Here is a 24,038-nt window from a genome sequence, read left to right on the forward strand (position 1 = left end):
AGTAGGTGTTCTTTGAAAAAGGCGTTTTCTAATTAAAAATATAAATATCCCTCCCTTCTCACACCCATGCTCCAAACTACTTTGTTTTCTTCGTGTATAATTTGCCAGGTGATCTCTGGCCCAAAAGAAACATTTGAACTTGTAAAGTTTAATAAAAATGGGGTTAGTAAAATTTCACTAAATTTGGAGTTTTAAATGTTAGAAAGCAAAGGTAAACCTTTTGTTAGAAAGCAAAGGTAAGCACAAGTTAGTGCACTTCTGGCACTACCAATAGTTCGGCTGTTCCTTTAAAAGCAGGCCATTGTTGGACTGATGAATGTTGAGGTTTGACATAGTCTGAGAAATACCTTGGCAGCTCCCTGCTCCCCACTACCAACCCGTCCTTCAGTACTCGCTTCTTTGGAGGGAGAGATACCAGCCCTGTGCCTGCTTACAACCACTGCATAGTTGGGCATGGTGTGGGCCGCTATAGGATCTGCTTTCTTGTGGGACAACGTTCTCAAAAGTCTGTCAGTTTCCCCCCCCCCCCCAGTGTAACGTTCAGATCCAATTAGGTGCAGATGAAGTAAAATGCATCCTTTTAAAGCACAGGGGAGATATGCTAGAACACACAGGATATGAATTCTCTCTGCCACATATGGAGTGTTAGAGATTTTTATGGGCTATTCTATAAACTTCAGTTAAAATGAAAAGATAATAGAAATATTACCCCTCTCTTCCCATAAGCAATTCTCTTAGACTCTACTACTCTCTCTACCTTTGAACTGAATAAAGAGGTTGTCCTGCTTCTCTTATTACTTGGACTCATTTAGAAATGCAAAAAGAGAGAGCACTTCTCTTCTTAAAGAGTTCACATCAAGAGTCCCTGCATGTAATGAAGAGATCCTAGTTTACGTATTCGACAAAGATACAATATTAAAACGAATATCGATATAAAAAAGGTTGCGGATGGACAGGTTGGTTTGGCATAGTTTATTGCTGAGCACGAGATTACAATGTCATTGGCAAATAAGCACCAGCATGCTAAACTGCTTGTGAGACATGTGGCTAGCTATTGTGGCTGACATATGCATTTTTATTTTGCTGAATGTGTAAAATGTCTTTTCCTTTCCCATGGACTACATACAGTCTGTGGAGGAGGAGAAGAAATTTGCTTTTGTTTGCTTAGATGATTTTATTTGGGATTTTGTACATTTCCATTGAATGTACATTTTCGTTTATAAATTGCGAGTGGGATTTGAGCGGTTACAGTTCTGGACGTGAACATGGGATGTCATACCACGATATACTCTTTGCATTGGCAGCATTACTCCAATTTTTTGTCCCTTGTTGATCCGACCACTGTATCGAACTGGCCTGATGTAGAACATATGTATGCAGAAACCTTGAGGGTAGAGGAGGAAAAAAAAAATTAGGGGGGAGAAAAGAAACATCAAAGTTGATCATCATCTGATCGCCTTGGCTGGTTGAACTATGGAAATTTGAAGATTGTCTTCCAGTCTCATACTGCCATTGGTGCTAGCAGTGCCGGCAGCACTAGTGCAGTCCGGCCAACAGCATTTATGAAATTGGGATTATCGGGGCAATTTGTGGAGGGAGGAAAAAGGTGAAGAATTTTTTTCTTATGGACCCAAACTACAGTATATTTCAAGCTTCTTGTTTTCATGCTCCCCCTTCCCTTGCGCCCTTTTTCCTCTTTGTTTCCCTCACTTTAGATCCTCGTTGTTCTCCCATTTTCTAAGTGGGTGGAGAGGTATAGGGCAAAGGAGTGTGCTGCTGGTCCTGTTGATGGAGAACTTGGCCCGTTATGTTTTTAAGAGTGAATGAATTGTACTTGGATTTAAATACAGGACCAGACTCTTCTAAGTGAAACACAAGCCTTGGCCTACTCAATACAGTTCTTTTGCTTAAATTTGTTTAGGTTGTGCTTCTTCCATAGCTCTCCAGTTGGTTAAGAATGGAAGGTGAATGTATTTAATGACTAATATTTAAAGTTGATCAAAGATTTATATGTGATAGCTTCAGTTACCTGATCCACGGAGGAGGAGGCCATTATTAATGGCATTATTCTTGCTATAGGGGTTAACTCGTCCCCCAATTGTGCCACTAAAAGGTGCATACACTGTTGATCCGTCTCTGCATATTACGTCCACTCCCCGGTGCTTTTTTCCTCTACTTCTGAAAATGTGTAAATGTGCAAGTAATGAGACAATGCTGATTTACATATTCATTAGCCTTAAAGCCTGATACTAGATACACCATGTAGATCAGCGGTTCTCAATTTTTTTTTCCCCGCGGACCATGTGAAAATTGCTGAGGGTCTCGGCGGACCCCTTAATGATCTTTCCAAATGTTGTTTCTACCGTGAGCTAACTATTGTAAAGCACTTTGGATAAAAGCGCTATATTTTTAAAAACCCTTTATAATAATTAACATTTTTTTTGTTCTACAAATAAAAGCACACAACTCATATTTTAATATCAGTAATCTTACCTTTCTAATGCGATGGATGTGCCCTCTCTCCCCTGCCGCGGCAGCCCCTGAGCTGGGGCTGGGAAGGGGGGGTGTCTCTTCCTCTCCCCCCCACTGCAGCAGCCACAGAGCTGAGGCTGGGAAGCAGGGTCATCTCTCCCTGGCAGCCACAGCCCTGGAGCTGGAGAAAGTCGCCTCTTTCTCTGGCCGCCACAGCCCTGCACGTCCCAAATTTCCCCCCACCAACTCTTCTCACCCCATTGCTCCCTCCCACCTACCCCCTATTCCCCTGCAAGGCCACCACCTCACCTTACATATGCGTCTTCTCCAGGGTCCAGGCACCTAATTAGTGGAACCACGCCTGCGCGGCGCCACTAATTAGGAGGGTGGCCCTTCATTCTCTTGTGTGCGGCGCACCTTAGCGGGAACCCAGGGGCGCACCTTAGCCGGAACTATCCGCGGACCACCTGAATGCAGCTTGCGGACCACTGGTGGTCCACGGACCACAGTTTGAGAACCTCTGATGTAGATTTTTAAAGCAACACAGGGGCTACAGCTACCATTGTTAGTTTAGTTGTGTATTTTCTGCAATGACGATAGAAGAGTTTGAGGTTCCCAGTCCAGTTGTAATAATTGCAAATCTCTCTCCGTTCTCAATCAGAGCTCTCCCATTCTCAGTACCCCACCTTCCCCCCATTCTCAGTGTAATTCTATCATATAAGAGATTAATGCACATTGGAAGGACATTGCCACGGTTCATGTTCAGCGAATTGCCGAGCAGTGGTGTCCTTCTGACAGACTTCCGAAGCCGTGAGTGCTATAAATGATGGCTAAATTCAGAAGTTTTTGTTCTTAGTGAACATTTCATTATTTTAGCAACAATAATGAACAAACAAAACACCCGTTCCACACACACAGAAAAAGTGCTCTCAATATACTACCTTGGAGCGCCATAATATCCACAGCCAAATTTGTCACAGCCCCTTACTTTGTTCCTAGGATTCCCAGCACATATCTGTCCCCATGGTCCTGCAGCAACTTGAAAAGAAATGGAATATACAAAAGTGAAGCAAATTTTCTAGCCTTAAACAGGACAGAAATGTTTATATAAAATGTTTGCTGTGCAACTAATGGAGTTAATAAAGGTGGATGCTAGAATTTCATTAGAAATCTGTGTTATAATGTGTCCCTTTCCAATACACATTGCTTGTGTGACTCACAAACTAATGGCTATGCATTTCTTTGCTTTAATGTAAGCAAAATGGTTGTTTTTTTCTTTTAAGTCGAATACACTGTTCAGAAGAAAATGATTTTTGTGTGTGTGTGTGTGATAGGAATAACTGATCCTACCAACAAGTTTTCCTGACAGAACTCTAAAAGGGTTTATTGTGTTTGTACAGCACCTGGCACAGTGGGGTTCCTGGCCCATAACTAGGGCACCTAGGTGCTACTGCAATACAAATAGTGTACCGTAAGTGAGGCTAAGGATCAGACACTACCCTCCACCTTCAGTGCAAATTTATTGATGACAGTCAAGAATTTGAGGGCATTATTTCACTCTGAAGTAGAAGAGTGTACGCATATGGGGTTGTAGGATGCCATGGATGTTGGCTTTCTATTATGCCAATCTATTCAGATGTCAGTTTAGATCACTGACGGATTCAGAAAACAAAAGAATAGTCCTCTGTAGCTGCAAGTTGAGAATCTGCCAAGTGCAGCATGAGAGTTCACATAAATAACTTTTCTGCTTTTCCAGCTTTCCTAGCGCTGACGCTCAACACAGTTGACCCGCGGAGCTGGGGATTTGCAGCTTGCAAGAGTTCCATTAATGCTAGGTGAGAAGTGAGCAGCTGCAAGTCCCTGCTTCTATACAGCCTTCATCTAAACTTCCCTGGAGCCCATTCATGGACTTCAATGGACTCTAGATCAGGTTCTGTGCCAGGCCAAAAAGAAAAGCAAGTTACCTGAGTTTATTGAGGAAAAGTGAACCTATTGTCTTCTTCACTTGTTTATGTGTGTTGACAGAGGTAAAATTATCAAAGAGTGGTGTGAATTTGACACTCTTTCCTCTGTTCCTACAAAATCTCTTTATGTAGAAAAGCTCTATATTCATTGGTAGATACTTATATCAGTAGTGGTGTTTCCGTTGCTATTACACAGGCCTTGCTATTACACAGGCTGTCTATTTAGAGATGGAAAACCCAGAACCCAGAACTCAGAAGATTATGGAGAGTAACGGATGCATTCCTCAGAGTACTTTGCTCTCCCTTTCCCTGGTTGGTTTCTTCAATAGGATTATCTTTACAGGAGACATAGTCTCATGCTCCTGTAAGTGCTAGCTGGTGTCAGCCGCAGCCAGCACCATGTTCCAAAGCTGGGCATTCAGAGAACTGGTGCAGCTCTAAGCAGTAACAGGAGCCTCAGAAGTTCAACTTCAGTGGGAGGTAGGAGGCCTGGTTGACAGACTGGAATCAATACATGCTAAACTTGTAAAAGTGAGTCCCGGTATTATGTTGAACCCCAGCAAAGGTTTCTTTTCCATGTGTATTATGTTAATTTTGGGGAAGGAAGGGCTACTCAACATGCTGCAGTCTGAATTTAGCATATAAATCTACATGCAGTATAAACAGAGGAGTTTTTAGACTTTCATAGCATCTGGATATCAAAATAATATAGAACTTGAAATATGTTTTTTTTTCTTTCTAGCTAGGATAAGAATTTTCTTACATTGGAAATATGGTCCTTAGAACAAACCTTTGACTGCTTCACCAAACCTTCTTTGGCTCTGGTTTCTCCCAGCCCCAGTTTTCAAAAGAAGAGGCTCCATCTACGTTAGATTTCTCTTTATATTTCCCATGGTTATTTCCACTAGTGGTAGGAACAGCAGACCAGATGGTGTAGACCAGTCACTGGGCTTTTTCCATTCTATTATCTAATTCATCCAGGGTGGATCCAGATGACAGGATGGTTACAAAGGCTATAGCAACAGTTGTCTGGTTTAAACTCTCATTCCCCACCACTGAGTCTACAGAACGAGGAGTATTGGTCTCAAGTTGCAGTGGGGGAGGTCTAGGTTGGATATTAGGGAAAAACTTTTTCACTAGGAGGGTGGTGAAGCACTGGAATGGGTTACCTAGGGAGATGGTGGAATCTCCTTCCTTAGAGGTTTTTAGGTTCAGGCTTGACAAAGCCCTGGCTGGGAAGATTTAGTTGGGGATTGGTCCTGCTTTGAGCAGGGGATTGGACTGGATGACCTCCTGAGGTCCCTTCCAACCCTGATATTCTATGATTCTATACCACTGATGCAGCTGCCACAATAGAATCAACTCTATGAAGTCTTAAGTAGAAAAAGCCTAGTGCAGACAAGGTAGAGACTCTGGGCCTGATTCTGATCTCGTTCTGGTTGTAATACGTGAAATTACGCGGGTGTAAGGGAGGTCAGAATTAGGTCATATATCTCCAAACCTTGAAGATTCAATGCTCAATGTGACTTGTTGCTGTACAGTAGCAATTGCATTACAAAGGCACCTAGAAACCAAGCAAAGTTAGTAATTTGGTTGTTTGTATGTACTCTCGTTTTCAGACCTATTAAGAGTAATTTAAAACCACCTTAACTTTGCAATTTTCATGGCATTTCTTTAAATCACATAGTGAGTTATAGTAATCACACCAAATAGTTGATAAAATAGATGCACATGGGTGCTTTTTATATTATTAATCAATAGTTCATTAAAATATGATATGTTACAATAACTCTTCAAAAACTAAATAAATCAGGATGGATTTTGATGCAAGGATATTTAGCTGATATTCAAGCTTCTGCTAAAAAGTCTGTTAAACCCTCACGAAAATACATGAAATAGTAATCTTAACTTACCAATGGAAACCAAGGCAATAAAAACAATCACTTTGAGTGGGAACATGTTACAGCCGTTTCGCCAGAGTTCTCTGCTCGAGTTGAAGTTATGATGTACAGTGTCTGTGTGTTATTTATGTGTTCTGGAATGGCTTAGTCTGTGTGCCTGGCATATCGGAGTTTAGAACTATGGAGGGCAGTATTCACAGATTAGGCAACCTGGATGTTAAGAAAAAACATAACCACTGATATGTCCAGTTGTGAAATGTAGTAATTAGCCCCTTGCCACATAAAAACTGACGGAAATGGAACAACAGCCTGAGAAATTGCATAGCTCTTGGGCAGCCACAGTTGTGACATGTCTTCCCTGCTACATTTGATGAGATGAAGAGAACTGCAGAAAAGGGAAGGGTACCAAGAATACATTGCCTAGGCCCTGTGGATCCAAAGTAGAGAAGATGAACCAAACGTTGGGTCTTTTATGCATAACCAATATGTGTCTCTTACTTTGCAGCTCCTATACCCACTATTTCCTTCCCTTGATGTGCTCATTATAACCCTTCCAATGGGATCACAGAGAATGTAACAGGCAAAGTTAAATGCTGGGTGGATTAGTATAAACTCGCACTTAAAAATTCCATAGATGTTCTGAGGCTTTCAGAGGGAAAATGCCATTATCCCAGCCTGCCAGGTGTTCTTCCTTTCCAGTGGCGCAGTGGCACTGACAAGTATACTGTGTGGAGCAGCTGATGGTGGCTGCATGGTGATATGAAGTAATTAATTACCTTTCTCCTTTCCCAATGGAGTTCTTGAAGCATAGGGATCACCAAATGTGGTTGTTTGAAGAGCAGGGCTCAAGCTATTGTTCTACCTTATTCCGTGGCAGCAGCTATTAGCTGGTGGTTTTGAAAAGTAGCCCTAAAGAATTTTTTTTCACAATCTGTCACATTATTGTTAGCTTCTCTGATAGAACCAAAGAATTTGAGGTTTGTTTTTTTTTCATTTACGTTCTTATTATTAGGGCAATAAAATAGTTTATCCTTGAAGTTTGTGTAATTATGAGATTGAGAAAGACATGACCTGTATTTATTTGCAGTGTTGTCTCTGTCTCTATGCAAGAGTATTTCCTACCCGGCTCTTTAAGACAGGTTTCTATATCCTTTGTGCTTCCAGGACTGTGCAAAATGGCCAAGGATCTAGACCAGCCTTATTAATTGCATTATCTCTTTACTAGATGCTGTAAATGTAGGTAACAGGACAAGGTCCCTGACCCTGAGAGACTGTAGTTTAACAGACAACATAATTAGTGTGGGAAAGGGAGCACTGCATAACTGTGCAGCTGAATGAAAATGTTAAACACATATGTCTTGTAGCTGAATGTTAAGGTGGCTGTGGTAAATGTGACTGTTCTTTGACCATGGGTAAGTGTCTGACTCTAACAGTAACAGACTCTGTATGTCCTGAATCTAAAAACACATGATCAAAGTCACTTAAAAACAAAAGTTGGTGGGGCTCAAATACTAAATTTGTTCAACTGTGAAAGCTGTTTCTTAACCCCAGATCACAGGTGAAATTTGCAAACATGAAATTTAAACTGCAGTCTTGTATATCATCACCAGTTAAAAATCTGTAGGCCAGATTCTGCCCTGAGTTGGAAAGATACAACTCATGGTCACCAGATTATGCCTCAGTAATACTTGTTCTGTCCTTATTCAGTTCTGTTAGTGGCTTTTTATAAGTATGAGTGAATGAAACTTAGTAAACAGTTCTGTTGGTACACAAGTAGGCTAGAATTCAGTTCAGTCTCTTATAGGTAGCTGTCAGTCTAGGGCTAACAGGAGTAAAAAGCCCTGGTGGGAAATAATCACTGAAATAAGCAGTTCTGAAGAAGCCAAGGGAGCAGAATTGTGAAGTAAGAAGGTTGCATATTTACTTAGCCACTTTCCAAAGTAGAATTTCATTTTATATTTTGCACTACATTTTGTCATGAAGAGATTTGTTTGACAGCAGTTAGGGGTGTCATCAACTATTAACTGTTGTAAAGCTGAGAACTATTGACCTCATTGCAACCTCCAGAAACAACCCTTCATAGTTTTGAGGCATTTATTAATTTCATTTTTGGGGATTTATATTGAGCTGGTTTTGAGTTTTCAGTAGCTGCCCCAATATCAGGGTTTTTCAGAACTTTCTCTTTGTATAGACAATAATGAATAATGTGTGTCTGTGTGTGTGTATGTGTGTGTGTGTGTGTATGTACATTGCATTCTGTAGTGAGTAGTCTCTTTGTAATGTTCCCTAATGCATCTTAATTTAGTACTGTTTCAAAGAGTACTAAGTTAAAGCACAGAAGGGAACCTTTAGTGTGCACCAGCAGGGTCTACATGGACCAATTAATGTACAACATGTTAATGTGCTTTAGAAATCACACCCCATAATCCACCTTACATAGCTTTATGGAGACAAGCTCTTAGATCAAGTCACCTTTTCTGGTGTTTGCAGCCTGCATGTCCCTGCTGATGAAAGCCATGCTGGAGACCACCCGGTATGAGAGGTGTATGTTGGTGGAATCCCTCAGGAAGCAGGCAAGAAAGCTCTAGGAGGAGTTGGCTCATCTGCAGAGTTTGGGAGCACGAGGACTCCATTCACAGGACACACCTGGAAATATCTGGGGCGCAGGATGCTAGCCAACTATCAATGGCTACAGCGGCACCAGAGGAGGAAGGAGAACTTGTTGCTCTATGGGGAGGAGGTGGCTCTTGGTCACTTCAGGCAGTAGACAGTGCTCCACCCCCCACCCGGGTCCCCCATCCATCACAGTATGCTGCACCGGCAACAGGAGGTGAGGAGCAGATCCCAATGGATGAGGTCTGAAGGAAGTGTCATCTGCCCCCAAGGCTGTGGGAGGCTCACTGCCACCACACCCAAGAGGAGGAGGCTTAAGGTTCTGTTGGTTGGGGACTTCCTTGTGAGTGGGACACAGTCATTAATCTGCCGACCTGACATGATGTCTCAGGGAGGTATGTCGCCTTCCTGGAGCCCACAACGGAGATGTTATGGGAAGGTTGCTGAGGCTCAACTGTCCCTCTGACCACTGCCCTGTGCTTGTCATCCATGTAAGTGCTAATGATACTGTCAGGTATGACCCATATCAGATCATCAGTGACTACGGGGCTCTGGGAGTGAGGGTGAAGGAGTCAGGCACAGGTGGAATTCCAGCCCATCCTTTCTGTTGAGGATAAAGACCCAGGCAGGGATATGTGCATCCTGGAGATGAATGCATGGCTTCGCAGATGGTGTTGACAGAAGGGTTTTGGCTTCCTCAACCGTTGGATGCTGTTCTGGGAAGGAGCACTGCTGAGAAAAGATGGGGTCCACCTGACCAAGAAGGGGAAGAGCATCTTTGCGCCCTGACTCTCCGATCTAGTGAGGAGAGCTTTAAACTAGGTTCAAAGGGGGCAGGTGACAAAAGACCACAAGTAAGCATTAAAAAGGCAACCTTAACAGAGGGCTAGGTTTTGGGGGGGGGCATGGAAAATTACAATAGGGACATAAGAGCAACAAGAGGGAATCAGTGGGGGAAACTGCTCAGTATCTTAGATATCTATAGACTAATGCAGGGGTCGGCAATGTTTGGAACGCGGCTCGCCAGGGTAAGCACCCTAGTGGACCGGGCTAGTTTATTTACCTGCTGACGCAGCAGGTTTGGCCGATCGTGGCCCCCACTGGCTGCGGTTCACCGTCCCGGGCGAATAGGGGCGGCGGGAAGACGTGGCCAGCACATCCCTCACCCGCGCCGCTTCCCGCCACCCCCATTGGCCCAGGACGGCAAACCGCGGCCAGTGGGGGCCGCGATCGGCCGAACCTGCCGCGTCAGCAGGTAAATAGACTGGCCCGGCCCGCTAGGGTGCTTACCCTGGCGAGCCGCGTGCCAAACGTTGCCGACCCCTGGACTAATGTAAGGAGTATGGGTAATAAACAGGAACAACTAGAAGTATTATTACCGAAGCTAAATTAGCTTCTTAATTAGCTTCACAGAGACTTGGTGGGATAAATCTTGTGATTGGAATATTGGAATAAAGCAAGATAGCTTTTTTTAGGAAAGGCAGGCAGGGAATAAAGGGAGGAGGTGTTGCGTTACACATCAAGAATATGTACACTTGTTTTGAGGTCCAGAAGGAGGTGAGAGGCAGACCAGTTGAAAGTCTCTGGGTAAAGATAAAAGGGGGATGTTAGGGGTGATGTTATGGTAAGGGTCTGCACCAAATCAGAAAGAGGAGGTGGAGGAGGCATTTCTAAAGCAGATAATTAAAATATTGGAAACAAAAGACCTGGTAGTAATGGGGAATTTTAATTACTGAGGCATCTGTTGGAAAAATAATACAGCAAAACAAAATTTCCAATAATTTCTTGGAATGTATTGAAGATAACTTTCTGTTTTAGAAAGTGGAGGAAGTAACCAAGGAGACAGCCATTTTAGCCTTGATCCTTGACCAACAGGGAGGAATTGGTTGCGAATCTGAAGGTGGAAGGCAGTTTGGATGAAAGTGATAATTCAATGATAGATGTCATGATTCTAAGGAAGAGAAGGAGTGAAAACAGCAGAATAAGGACGGTCGCCTTTAAAAAATAATAATAATAAAAAAGGTAGGCCTTAGCAAACTCGGAAATCTGGACAGTAAGGTCCCACGGGAAGACAATCTGAAGGGACAAATGAGTTGAAGAAAGCAGGCAGTTTCTCAAGGAGATAATATTAAAGGAATAATTGCAAAGTACCCTGATGGAAAGGAAAGATAGAAGGAATAGGAAGAGGCCAATATGGCTTCATCAGGAGCTCTTTAATGACCTGAAAATCAAAAAGGAATCCTAGAAAAAGTGGAATCAATGCTAGCAAGGGATATAAAAGCAGTAAGGAAAGGTTCTTTAAATACATTAGGAGTAAGAGAAACATGAAAGAAACTATAGGCCTCTACTTAGCAAGGAATGAGAGCTAATAACTGACATCAAGAAGACTGAGGGGTTCAATACCTATAGTGCTTTAGTCTTCACTAAAAAGTTAATGGTGACCAGATACTCAACAAAGTAACATTAACAACAAGGTGCAAGGAACACAAGCCAACCTAGGGAAAGAACAGGGTAAAGAATATTTTGATAAGCAGGGTCTGATGAAATCCATCCTAGGCTACTTAAGGAACCAACTGAAGCAATCTTGGAACCATTAGCAATTATCTTTGAGAACTCACAGAGGATGGTGAGGTCCCAGAGGACTGAAAAAAGGAGAACTCTCTTTAAAAGGGGAACAGAGGATCCAAGGAACTAGACAGTGTAACTTTGCTAATACAAAAAGTACTGGAACAAATTATTAAACAATCAATTTGTAAGCACCTACAGGATAATAGGGTTTTAAGGAATAGCCAGCACAGATTTATCAAGAGCAAATCATGCCAAATCAACTTCATGTCCTTCTTCCAAAGGTTACCTAGTGGGTGGGGGAGAAACAGTCAATATAATGTATCTTGCTTTTAGTAAGGATTTTGACACAGTCCCATGGGACATTCTCATACTCAAACTAGGGAAATGTGGCCTGCATGAAATTACTATGAGGTGGATCAAAACTGGTTGAAAGGCTGTACTCAAAGAATAGTTATCAGTGGCTCACTGTCAAACTGAGTCTATAGTGGGAACTTGCCAGAGTCAGTCCTGGATCTGGTACAATTCAATATTTCATTAATAACGTGGATAAGGGAATGTGCTTATAAAATGTGTGGATGACATCAAGCTGGGAGGGGTTGCAAACATTTTGGAGGACAGGATTTAGAAATGAAAACAACCTTGACAAATTAGAGAATAGGTCTCAAATTAACAAAATGAAGTGCAGTCAAGATGAGCAAAGTGCTACACTTACAAAGGAAAAATCAAATGCCCAACTACAAAAGGGTGAATAAGTGGCTACTTGTAGTACTGCTGAAAAGGATCAGGGGATTATAGTGAACTCCCATCATTGCAAGTTTTTAAGAACAAGTTGGACAAACACGTGTCAGTGATGGTCGAGGTTTGTGTGGTCCTGTGTCAGTGCAGGGGGCTCAACTTGATGATCTCTCAAGGTCCCTTCCAGCCCTACGTTGCTAAATTCCAATTTCCCTTTTTAAATCTCTGTATGTTGATTAAAATTGAAAATCAGAAGCCCTGTTTATACTCTGAGGCCTGAAGCCCTAGAGGGAGGGAGCTGGCTGTCGACACCTGTGTGTGACTAGGGCAAAGAACAGCCCAGAGGTGCTTTAGAACTCGAACTAGACCAGTGGTTCCCAAAGTGGGGTTTGCGAACCCCTGGGGGTTCGCAGAACATTTCAGGGGGTTCGAAAGAAAAATTTCATTAATGGCGGCCAGAGGACTCTGCTGGGACCCAGTTGCAGGGCAGACAGCCCGAGCCCCAGGGAGAGCGGGGCCGGGCAGTTTGAGCAGGCAGCCCGAGCCCGAACCCTCCCCTGTCAGCGGGGAAGCCGTCAGCCCGAGCCCTCCCCCGTCAGCCAAGGAGCTGGCAGCCCGAGCCTCGTGGAGAGCGGGCAGTTTGAGCCGGCAGCCCCAGCCCTCCCCTGTCAGCGGGGGAGCCGGCAGCCCGAGCCCCAGGGAGAGCGGGGGCCGGGCAGTTGGGGCAGGCAGGCCGAGTCCCGGCGGTCAGTGGGGGAGCCGGCAGCCCGAACCACAGCGCTCCGCGCAGGGCTGGCAGCCTGAGCCCCAGGGAGAGCAGGGCCCGGCAATTGGGGCCAGCAGCCCGAGCCCTGCCCCTGTCAGCAGGGGAGCCGGCAGCCTGAACCCCAGCCCGAGCCCCAGGAATTTGCCAAATCTCATCTACAGCCAGAACCACAGCCCTCCTTGTTACCACCAGCCACAACCTCACCTGAAACTAGAGGTGGGTGAAAAATACCAAGCATTTTTCACAGAAAGTTTTGAATTTTTTTCACATTTTTCAAAATTCCCCAAGAAAAATTTACAAAAAACTGAAACGGAAAAATGGTCCATTTTCAAAAACTGTTTTCATGAAACACTTTCTGATTTTTGAAAACCAAAAATGAATTTATTTTTATTCGAAACCATTTTTTTTAAAAACAAAAGCCAAAAAAACATTTTACAGAAACATTTTTGGTTTCTGGTTTTTCTATGTTCATTACAAAAAGTTTCAATTACAAATATTTTTCAGAGGTTCATAGATTCCGGGCCCAGCAGTTGGGGCATCCATCACACTGAGGAAATTTAAACTTAAATCCCTGAAAATATTAATTTTTAGGAGGGGGTTCACGAGATTTCACAATTTAGTGAAAGGGGTTCGCGGGCTGTTAAAGTTTGGGAACCACTGAGCTAGACAGAGGCTCCAGAGAGGTAGAAGCTCTCTGCTGCCATCTGTGGGTGAGCAAGGGGAAAGGGTTTCTCGATCTCTGAAGAAACAGCACAGAGCTAAAGCTGTGGGGTGAGCTGAGGTGGCTTTGAGGCAGTGGGCCATGCTGAGCCGAGGTAGTGGACAGGGCTGGGCTGACTGAGGCTGCTTTGAGTGGGCATATGGAGCTGGGCTGCAGCAGTTTCGAGGTAGCAGGTGACACAGAGGCATCACTGAGGCATCACTTGATAGCAATGTTTTGACCAGCTCTACTCTTAAAATCTTTCACTAGTTTCCTGGTGCTGCAGGCTGTCAATTCACTTACAAGGCTCAAAAGAACACTGGACCGTCCATTGGTGTAAAGCAACATAACTCCAGTGACTTCATTGCAGCTAGGCTGACCTACACCAGCTGAGCATATGATCCATGAGCTGGGGACTGGGGTCACTCAAGTGTGTGGAAGTGAGACTATTTAAATGTTATTTCTTAACTAGTTCTGTCCTGTCCATGTCTAGAGCAACAAAGAACTGCATATACAATCATTTGGTGGTCTGAGTCCAGTTCCTAGTCGGCAAATGTCCTGCCCCCTTCACAAAAATCCTTGGAAGTGCCACTAAGATACTTAAGGCCCCTCCTTGGCAGCCTCAACAATAAGGAGCCAAGGTCTGAATGGGTCAAGGAGAGGACTCTCCCATTCTCAGTGTGATTCTATTATATGAGAGATTAGTGCACATTGGAAGGACATTGCCACGGTTCTTTGTTTAGCGAATTGCTTAGCAGTGGTGTCCTTCTAACACATTTCAGAAGCCCTGAGTGCTATAAATGATGGCTAAACTCAGACTTTTTTCTTCTTAGTGAACATTTCATTATTTTAACAATAACAATGAACAAACAAAACACCCGTTCCACACACAAATAGTGCCCTTTGTATGCTACCTTAGAGCTCCATAATATCCATGGCCATATATGTCACAGCCCCGTATTTTGTTCCTAGGATTCCCTGCACATACCTGTCCCCAGGGTCCTGCAGCAACTTAAAAACAAATGGAATATAGGAAACTGAAACAAATTTTCTAGTCTTAAACAGGAGAGAAATGTTATAGAAAATGTTTGCTGTGCAACTAATGGAGTTTAGAGGAGGATGCTAGAATTTCATTAGTAATCTGTGTTATAATGTGTCACTTTCCAATACATGTTGCTTGTGTGCGCCCCACAAACTAATAGCTCTGCACCTCTTTGCTTTAATGTAAACAGAATGGTGGGTTTTTTTTCCCTTTCAGTAGAATACACTGTTCAGAAGACAACATTTCGATATTTTTTGTCATAAGAGTAAATGATCCTACAAAAAAGTTTCCCTTACAGATCTCTAAAAGGATTCCTGTGCTTCAATAGATCATAAACTGATTGGAGCAGGGACTCTCTCTAGCTTATGTTTGTACAGCACCTGGCACAGTGGGGTCCTGCTCAATGACTAGGGAACCCAGCTGCTACTGCAATACAAATAGTGTATAGCAACTGAGGCTAAGGATCAGAGACTACCCTACACCTTCAATTCAAATTAATTGATGACAGTCAAGGATTTGAAGGCATTATTTCACTCTGAAGTAGAAGAGCCGCATATGAGGTCATAGGAGGTTATGGATGTTGGTTTCCATCAGGTGATCTATTCAGATATCAGCTTAGCTCATTGAGAGAGAGTCAGAAAACAAAAGTATATTCCTCTGTAGCTGCAAGTTGAGAAGCTGCCTGACGGCTGCATGAGATCACACGTAAATATTTTTTCTGCTTTACCAGCTTTCCTAGCCCTGGCTCTCAAGGCAGCGGACCCTCAGAGCTGGGGATTTGCAGCTTGCAAGACTTCCAATAATGCTAGGACAGAGGTGAGCAGAGATGAACTGTAATACTAATAGAGGACTAAATAAACGGTGTCCAAAAAACTTGCATAATTGCACCACTAATTACTTCTATTGTAGTTTTCATTAGGAACCAGCAGGCTGCGTTAGTTGTTCAGTTTACCAGCCAATACATTTGGTGATAAGTCATAGGAAGCTGTAATATATTCTGGAACTGCAACGTATTTGACTTTATTATAACCAGGGGTGAAAGTGAGCCGGTATGGGCCAGTACTCCGTATCGGTAATAACCCGCACCGGCCCACACCCAGACCACATTAAAGCGCTTTAATGTCTCTGCCCCTTTTGCCTCCCCTGTCGGCAGCCCTGTTTGTAGGGTCCGTACCAGCAGGACCGCCGATGAGCGGGAGGAAGGGGTAGCAACGTTAAAGTGCTGCCGTGGCAAAGGACCCTGCAGCGCTTTAACCCCTGCCTCTTCCTCCCCCCACCCCGGCCGCCGGCGAGCGGGGAGGAGGGGAACAGGGAGCAGCTACCCTGGGGCCAGCGATTTAAAAGGGCCCAGGTCTCCGGACGCTGCTGCAGAGCCCCGGACCTTTTAAATCAACACGGGAGCCCCGGGCAGTGCGGGACAGGTGGCCTGGAAGGGCTGGCTGGGGGATGCTGACCCCCCAGCCCCACCCTTTCCTCCCGAGGCCCCACCCCGTACCGGTAAGTGTCCTCAGTTACTTTCACCCCTGATTGTAATCTCCATTTCTCCGGGGAGTATAATCAGAAGGCCCGGCCCTATTCTCTTATTTCCTTCTCAAACAACAAGCTGCTTCAGAGAAACTGACATGTGTTTCTTTCATTTGTTCTGCTGCAGAGAAGCAACAACCACCTCTTGCATTGACTAGCCTAGGGGAAAGTTAGAGAAAGTTCCCTAAGGCTTGCTTTTATACTTGTCATTCATTGATCACAAAGCACTCATGCCTTCTTTGCAGTTTCACTATCCCCATTCAGTACCCAGAAAGATAATGGAGCAAACAATTAAGCAATCCATTTGTAGCCACCTAGAAGATAATATGGTGATAAGTAACAAATAAGTAACAAATCCTTTCAAAACAGCCTAATAACTTTCTTTGACAGGGTAACAAGCCTTATGGACAGGAGGGAAAGAGTAGATGTGGTATATCTTGACTTTAGTAAGGCTTTTGATCCTGTCTCACATGACCTTCTCATAAATAAACTAAGGAAATACAACCTAGATGGAGCTACTATAAGGTGGGTGCATAACTGGCTGGAAAACTGTTCCCAGAGAGTAGTTCTCAGTGGTTCACAGTCATGCTGGAAGGGCATATCAAGTGGGGTCCCACAGGAATCAGTTCTGGGTCCAGTTTTGTTCGGCATCTTCATCAGTGATTTAGATAATGGCACAAAGAGTACACTTATAAAGTTTGTGGATGATACCAAGCTGGGGGGTGTGGTGAGTGCTTTGGAGGATAGGCAGTAGCCTAGCTGGGGGGGAGCAGGGCAGCGGCCACTCCCCCACTGAGCATCTTAGTGCCTTTTTAATTATTATTACCTGGCGGCGCTCCGGGTCTTCGGCAGCACTTCGACGGCAGGCCCTCACTCGCTCCGGGTGTCTTCAGCGGCACTGAAGGAAATGCCACCGAAGACCCGTGGAGCGACTGACGGTCCCGCCACCAAGGTGCCGCCGAAGACCCAGAGTGCCACCGGGTGAGTAAAAGCACCGCCCCGTCAGTAAAAGCGCTGCAGCGGGTGGCATCTTTTTTTTTTATGCTCCCCCTGTTCCCTCCACCTGGCTACGCCACTGAGGATAGGATTAAAATTCAATATGATCTGGACAAACTTGAAAAATGGTCTGAATCAAGCATGGGAATTCTTTTAGAGTTCTGGAAGACAAACTTGTTGGTTGGATCAATTATTCCTATATCAGATAATATCAAAATCGTCTCTTCTAAAGTATGTATTCTACTTAAAAGTAAAAGAGGGGGCATGAAAGAAAGAGGGCTGAGAGCACATCCACCATGTCTGAAAGTCCCATAAAATTATATGTAACCTAATTTTTCATTTTTTTACAGCTAAGCAGCCTGGGAAATAATGACTCCCTAAAGGCATACACCTGGCAGAGGAAGAGCCAAGAATACAAACTTAGCTCTCAGTCCCCGGCTATCACAATAGGTCACATTCCCTCCCTTCCCAAAATAACTTCAGTTTGCCTTATTCATGCTTCAGCATTCTCCATTTCTTGAATTTCCTGTAATGTGGTTTAACCACATTATTATAAGATTTCTTATTTTTACATTCAGCCATGCTCCAGACTGTACCCTATGGCTTTTCCTGATGTTAACTCTGATGGTGTATCATAGCTGGATGTATCATAAGATAGACTTATGTAACTGAGCAGGAGGTGTCCCATTTTCTGGTGAGACAAGGAAGAACATTTCCTGAAACTCTCAAATAAGGTTCTATTTTCCCACAACTTTTCCAAAATAAGGTCAATTACTCAGTGGTCATCTTGTGAAGTACAAAATTGGCTAACTAGCTGAATTTCTCCCCAAAAGTGTGGTGTCTGTCTGTGTGCAGGCCTGCCCAAGTAGCTTTACAAATTACTTTAAATTCTCTTCCCACCTTCCATCCAATTAAATTCCTGATTTCAGAAAGATAACTACAGACTGCTGAGTACAGAGAAAGGTATCTGCCATTTGTCCTTGAAATCTCCCCTTTTTATTTTTAAGCCCCTTGTTCAGTTGTTAAAAACACCCCAAACAAATTAATTGCATTGCATTCTCCTAAACCACATAAGTACTTTTTCCAAAGGGTTTGGCGTTTCCACACTTTTTATTATCTGCCCTGTTGGGACACCGCTGCAGAGAAGGCTCTGTTCTCAATCAAGATAACTGACTCTCCTTAAATTTCCCTGATAATGTCTGATTGGCTGGGAAATGAGACACAACCTATTTTGTAAAAAGCAACAAAGTGTCCGGTGGCACCTTTATTTAACCCCTTATATACCTATATAATCCTATAGTACCTATACCTACAGTATCTCTCTATATAATCACTTTAGCAGGAAATAATAAATGCTCTTGGGAGTTCAATTGGATTCTTTGAATAATTGTAGAGGATTTAAAAATACAATTAAAGTGTGAAACCAGAGAACTATACTCTCCTGGGGGTAGATAAAGGCATGTTATTCTTTTCCATACATCAGTTATATGATTTCTAGGTGTACTCATCATGGACATGGCATATATGATTAATTTGTTGTGAGTATCAAATATTGTAACTTTTTTCCTCTTCTGCAAATAGTAATAACATGGCTGAAGAAGCATCATTCCATTCAGCACAAGAATATTTCTATAGGTTTGTTTCTATATTAAATTGCGAAGGGACAGATTCTGCTACCTATACTCACATTGAAAAATTATATTATTCCACGAAGAGTCCATAAAAATAAATGGAGTATATCTGAATAAAGTATTGTTATGAGCTGGATGGAACCTTGTTAAACATAAAACTGCCACCTAGGACAAAAGGACAGTGGGAAACCGCTAGGGAGCTTTTGCCTGAGTACTGTTTTGGACTGGTGTGCAGTATGGGGCAAAACTGGGAATATGAAAGAGAGAGCGTGTGCCTAAAGAACTAGGGGTCACCAAATGAAATTAATAGGCAGCAGGTTTAAAACAAACAATGGAACTCCTTGCCAGCGGATGTTGTGAAGGACAAGACTATAACAGGGTTCAAAAAAGAACTAGGTACATTCATGGAGGATAGGTCCATCAATGGCTATTAGCAAGGATGGGCAGGGATGGTGTCCCTAGCCTCTGTTTGCCAGCAGCTGGGAGTGAGTGATAGGGGATGGATCACTTGATGATTGCCTGTTTTGTTCATTCCCTCTGGGGCACCTGGCATTGGCCACTGTTGGAAGACAGGATACTGGGCTAGATGGAACTTTGGTCTGAGCCAGTATGACTATTCTAATGTTCTTATGTAAAGGCGTATCTGAAAGTGCAGTGGCTGACCCTTGTAAATGGAGAAAGGTTTCTTGGGTCAGGGAGCTGGCTGAAAAGGGTGCTCCTGCTCTTTCCTGCTATTCAATTCCTTCTGTGTTCAGAGACACAGTACTTTATACATTATTTGTAAAGAAACAAAACCGCATCAGAGAAAATACCAGATCCTATCAATTTCTACTTCCAACTGGAACATCCCCCAAGTCCCGAAACTTGGACTAGTCACTTGGGTCAAAAGGGATAACATTGATGCTAGGCAGGGCCGGCTCTAGGCACCAGCAAAACAAGCCGCCCCTAAAAATGTGCCCCAGCCGCCCTAGCTCACCTCCGCTGCCGCTCGCGCGCCGCTACTCGCCCTCCCTCCCAGGCTCTCAAACCTGGGAGGGAGGGGGAGATCCCGAGCTGCCGCGGCACGCAAAACAGCCATTTCGCGCGCAGCTGCCACTCGGAGTCTCCCCCTCCCTCCCAGGCTCTCAAACCTGGGAGGGAGGGGGAGATCCCGAGCAGCCGTGGCTCAGGCGCCGCTTCTCCCCCTCCCTCCTAGGCTTGATTGCCTGGGGGGAAGGGGCGGAGTTGAGGCGGGGCCGGGGGTGGGGTAATTAAAAAACGGGGGGCGGGGGGCGGCCAAAATTGTCTTTGCCTTGGGCAGCAAAAATCCTAGAGCTGGCCCTGATGCTAGGAGCAGGATCTAGCTTCTAAGGAGAGAGAGTGTGAACTGGTATTCTTATTGAACCAAGACGGAACGAATAACAGAGGCACCAGCAGAATTGTATTGACCTTATTGACCAGCAGGGTAATGGGATGATATGTTTCAGGCCATTGACAGCCTTTTATAAGGATCTCCAAGGACTAAGCCATGTTGCAAGTACTGTGCCGACATAGTTACTTACTGACCAAACTCCAGCCTTGGATATGCCCAGCAGTTACTTCAGTGGGTGCCGCACATGTATCTAAAGGCAGAATTTATTCCTTATACAGGAAAGAGACTCCATAATGATATTTATTTCTTCATATTATTAATTCTTATTCTACACATTTCCTCACCTCTTCATTTCACCCATTTTGTTCTTTTATCTGAACTACAAATGAGTACTAGACCTGGGAAAAAACAAACTTTGTGGACACAACTCCTCACCCCTCACCCCCCCACAATGCAGACTTGGGTTGACTGAAACATTTCAGGAACATATGATGAATTCACAGAGTTGTTTTTTGTTTTTTTTACCAAAACAAGTTCCATTTTGACATTTTTAGAACTAAATTTGTGAGTCAAAATTATTTTCTTTGGAAATTTACTTCAATTTTATTTGAAAATAAAAAAATTAAGAAGTTCAAAAAAAAATTTAATGGCCAGGAAACCAAAAAAAAAAAAAAAAAAAAAAAGCTTTAAAGCTTTCTCACAGCTTTAATCAGCACATTCCCATACATGTTTCATAACAAGATTTGTGCAACCTGGAGCTCCACACCTCCTTCCCTAGAGGCTTACTAGAGAAGATCAAGTTCTTCTTGTATGTAACCCTTTCAAAATGTTGGGGCACACCTCCTGTGCTTTTAGGCCAATTTTCAGTACAACCCTAACTGCTAGTTAAGCTAGTGAGAGACATCCTCAAAATTTGCATACCTGATTTCTAGGTCAATGTTTTGAAGTTAATTAGGGTTAACCCCACGCACTCAAATCTCCATCAGAATTTGCAATAAAAAAAACAGGACAACACCATCCCCATGATGCACAAATAGTATACAGTGGCAGCTACCCTGAAGAAGCCTGCTAAGAGGTGTGGACAGCCTGATCATAGTTCAGCAGGTAAGAAGGCAATTCAGCTAGATTGGCATACCTGACTGCTGGCATCTCCCTGGTCATTGACAAAGGCCCTTGCAAGACTCAGAGCCTAAATATTTTCATTTGGATGGCCTGAGCACTCAATAGAAATCCTCTACAAGTCAATGTCCGGGAGTATGATAGCAACAAAAGTTATGACTGATTATGGATATTATCTTCAGAAAGACAGAATGAGAGTAAGCGTGGATCAAATTTCAGCTCCTTGTTCTTGCAGTTAAAGGCAATAAATAAACTGGCCTCTAACACCTGGAATGCACACCATTTTCGTACCAGTATAACTATGTCAGTTAGGAGTATGATTTTTTTTTTTTTTTACTGAAATAGTTACACCAGTACAACCTCTAGTGTGGATGCAGTTATACCAGTATAAAGGTGCCCTAAACAAGTATAACTTATTCCCCTTCCTCTACTGGCCCAGGACGACAAACCGCGGTGAGTGGGGGCCACGATCGGCCGAACCTGCCACGTCAGCAGGTAAATAAACTGGCCCGGCCCGCTAGGGTGCTTACCCTGGTGAGCCGCGTGCCGAACGTTGCCGACCCCTGGTCTAGACAGTATTTGGTCCTGCCATGAGGGCAGGGGACTGGACTCGATGACCTCTCAAGGTCCCTTCCAGTCCTAGAATCTATGAATCTATGAATAATGGATGTTGTAGGAAGGCAAGGGATATGATAGATGCCCACAAGTTCTGAGAATCTGGACAAGCATTAGAGCTATTGGATGCTTATCTGAACTGAACTCCAGATCTCTTGTATCTTTTCCTCCTCCCCGCAAGTATCGTCAGTCATTACAGTATTGGGGCTGGTTTGGAGAAAAGGCTCTTAAATATGCTTGCTTTTGTACAGTGTTTTAAATATTTTGGATTTAGTAGCTGTTCTTTGAAAAGGGTTTTTTTCTAATGAAAAGCATATAAGTACCTCTCCCTTCTCACATCCTTGCTCCTTTATACACTGAAATCTCCAAAACTAGTTTGTTTTCTTTGTGTATAATTTGCAAGGTGATCTCTGGCCCAAAAGAAACATTTCAACTTGTAAAGTTTATTATTAATAAAAATGGGCCTAGGAAAATTTCCCTAAACTGTTAATGTGGAGTTTTAAATGTTAGAAACCAAAGGTAAACCTTGAAACACAAGTTAGTGCACTCTTGGCATCAGCAATAGTTCTGCTGTTCCTTTAAAAGCAGGCCATTGTGGGACTGCTGAATGTTGAGGTGTGACATCATATGAGAAACACCTTGACAGGTGCTTGATTCCCACCCCTACCTACTGGTCCTTCAGCACTCACTTCTTTGGAGAGAGAGATACTAGCCCTGTACCTTCTTAACAGCCCTGCATACGTGGTCATAGTGGAGGTCGCTATGGGATCTGCCTTCTTACAAGAGAACATTCTCAAAATTCTGTCAGGTTTTTTCCCCACCAGTGTAATATTCAGATTCAATTAGGTGCAGATGAAGTAAAATGCATCCTTTTAAAGCAGAGAGGAGAAGAACTAGAACATACAGGATATAAAGCTGGTCTGCCAGGTATGGGGTGTAAGAGATTTTACTGGCTATTCTATAAACTTCAGTTACAATGAAAAGATAATAGAAATATTACCCCTCTCTTCCCATTATGGATAAGCAGTTCTCTTAGGGCAGGTCTACACTAACCCCCCAATTCGAACTAAGGTACGCAACTTCAGCTACGTGAATAACGTAGCTGAAGTTCGAAGTACCTTAGTTTGAACTTACCTCCGTCCAGACGCGGCAGGCAGGCTCCCCCGTCGACTTCGCGTACTCCTCTCGCCGAGCAGGAGTACCGGAGTCGACGGCGAGCACTTCTGGGTTCGACTTATCGTGTCCAGACAAGACGCGATAAGTCGAACCCAGAAGTTTGATTGCTTGCCGCCGAACTACCGGGTAAGTGTAGACTCTACTACTCTCTCTGCCTCTCAACTGAATAAAGAGATTGTCCTGCTTCTCTTATTACCTGTACTCATTTAGAAATGCAAAAAGAGAGAGCACTAAAAAGTAGAAGAGGAGCATATAAGGGGTGCACATTGACTGGCACAGTTTTATTAGTCATAGGCCAGACACTCAGCTGGTATAGATTAGCATAGCTCATCAAAGTCAAAGATTTAACTTCTGTGTATAGGCTCTTAAATATTTTCATGCTTGCTTTTGTTCAATGTTTTAAATATTTTGGTTTTAGTAGGTGTTCTTTGAAAAAGGCGTTTTCTAATTAAAAATATAAATACCCCTCCCTTCTCACACCCATGCTCCATTACACACTGAAATCTCCAAAACTACTTTGTTTTCTTCGTGTATAATTTGCCAGGTGATCTCTGGCCCAAAAGAAACATTTGAACCTGTAAAGTTTAATAAAAATGGGGCTAGTAAAATTTCACTAAATTTGGAGTTTTAAATGTTAGAAAGCAAAGGTAAACCTTGAAACACAAGTTAGTGCACTTCTGGCACTACCAATAGTTCGGCTGTTCCTTTAAAAGCAGGCCATTGTTGGACTGATGAATGTTGAGGTTTGACATAGTCTGAGAAATACCTTGGCAGCTCCCTGCTCCCCACTACCAACCCGTCCTTCAGTACTCGCTTCTTTGGAGGGAGAGATACCAGCCCTGTGCCTGCTTACAACCACTGCATA

At 43.5% G+C, this 24,038-nt stretch overlaps 2 protein-coding genes across 2 annotated transcripts in view; both read right to left on the reverse strand.

Moving 5' to 3' along the window:
• Positions 1-1,217: 1,217 nt before the first annotated feature.
• LOC113408001 (leukocyte cell-derived chemotaxin-2-like) lies at positions 1,218-6,395 on the reverse strand. Its single transcript, XM_029913410.1, is given in 4 exon segments — positions 1,218-1,384; positions 2,030-2,172; positions 3,411-3,510; positions 6,350-6,395. Coding segments are annotated over 4 exon segments (456 nt in total).
• Positions 6,396-23,647: 17,252 nt separating this feature from the next.
• Positions 23,648-24,038, reverse strand: part of LOC113407994 (leukocyte cell-derived chemotaxin-2-like) — a 13,116-nt gene continuing 12,725 nt past the window's right edge. The window contains exon 5 of the mRNA XM_029913389.1: positions 23,648-23,748. Coding sequence (XP_029769249.1) covers positions 23,648-23,748 — 101 coding nt within the window. The remainder of the gene's footprint in view (positions 23,749-24,038) is intronic.

Source organism: Terrapene carolina, unplaced genomic scaffold (genome assembly GCF_002925995.2).
Source record: "Terrapene carolina triunguis isolate 2854851 unplaced genomic scaffold, T_m_triunguis-2.0 Scaffold629, whole genome shotgun sequence".
Classification (NCBI taxonomy): Eukaryota; Metazoa; Chordata; order Testudines; family Emydidae; genus Terrapene; species Terrapene triunguis.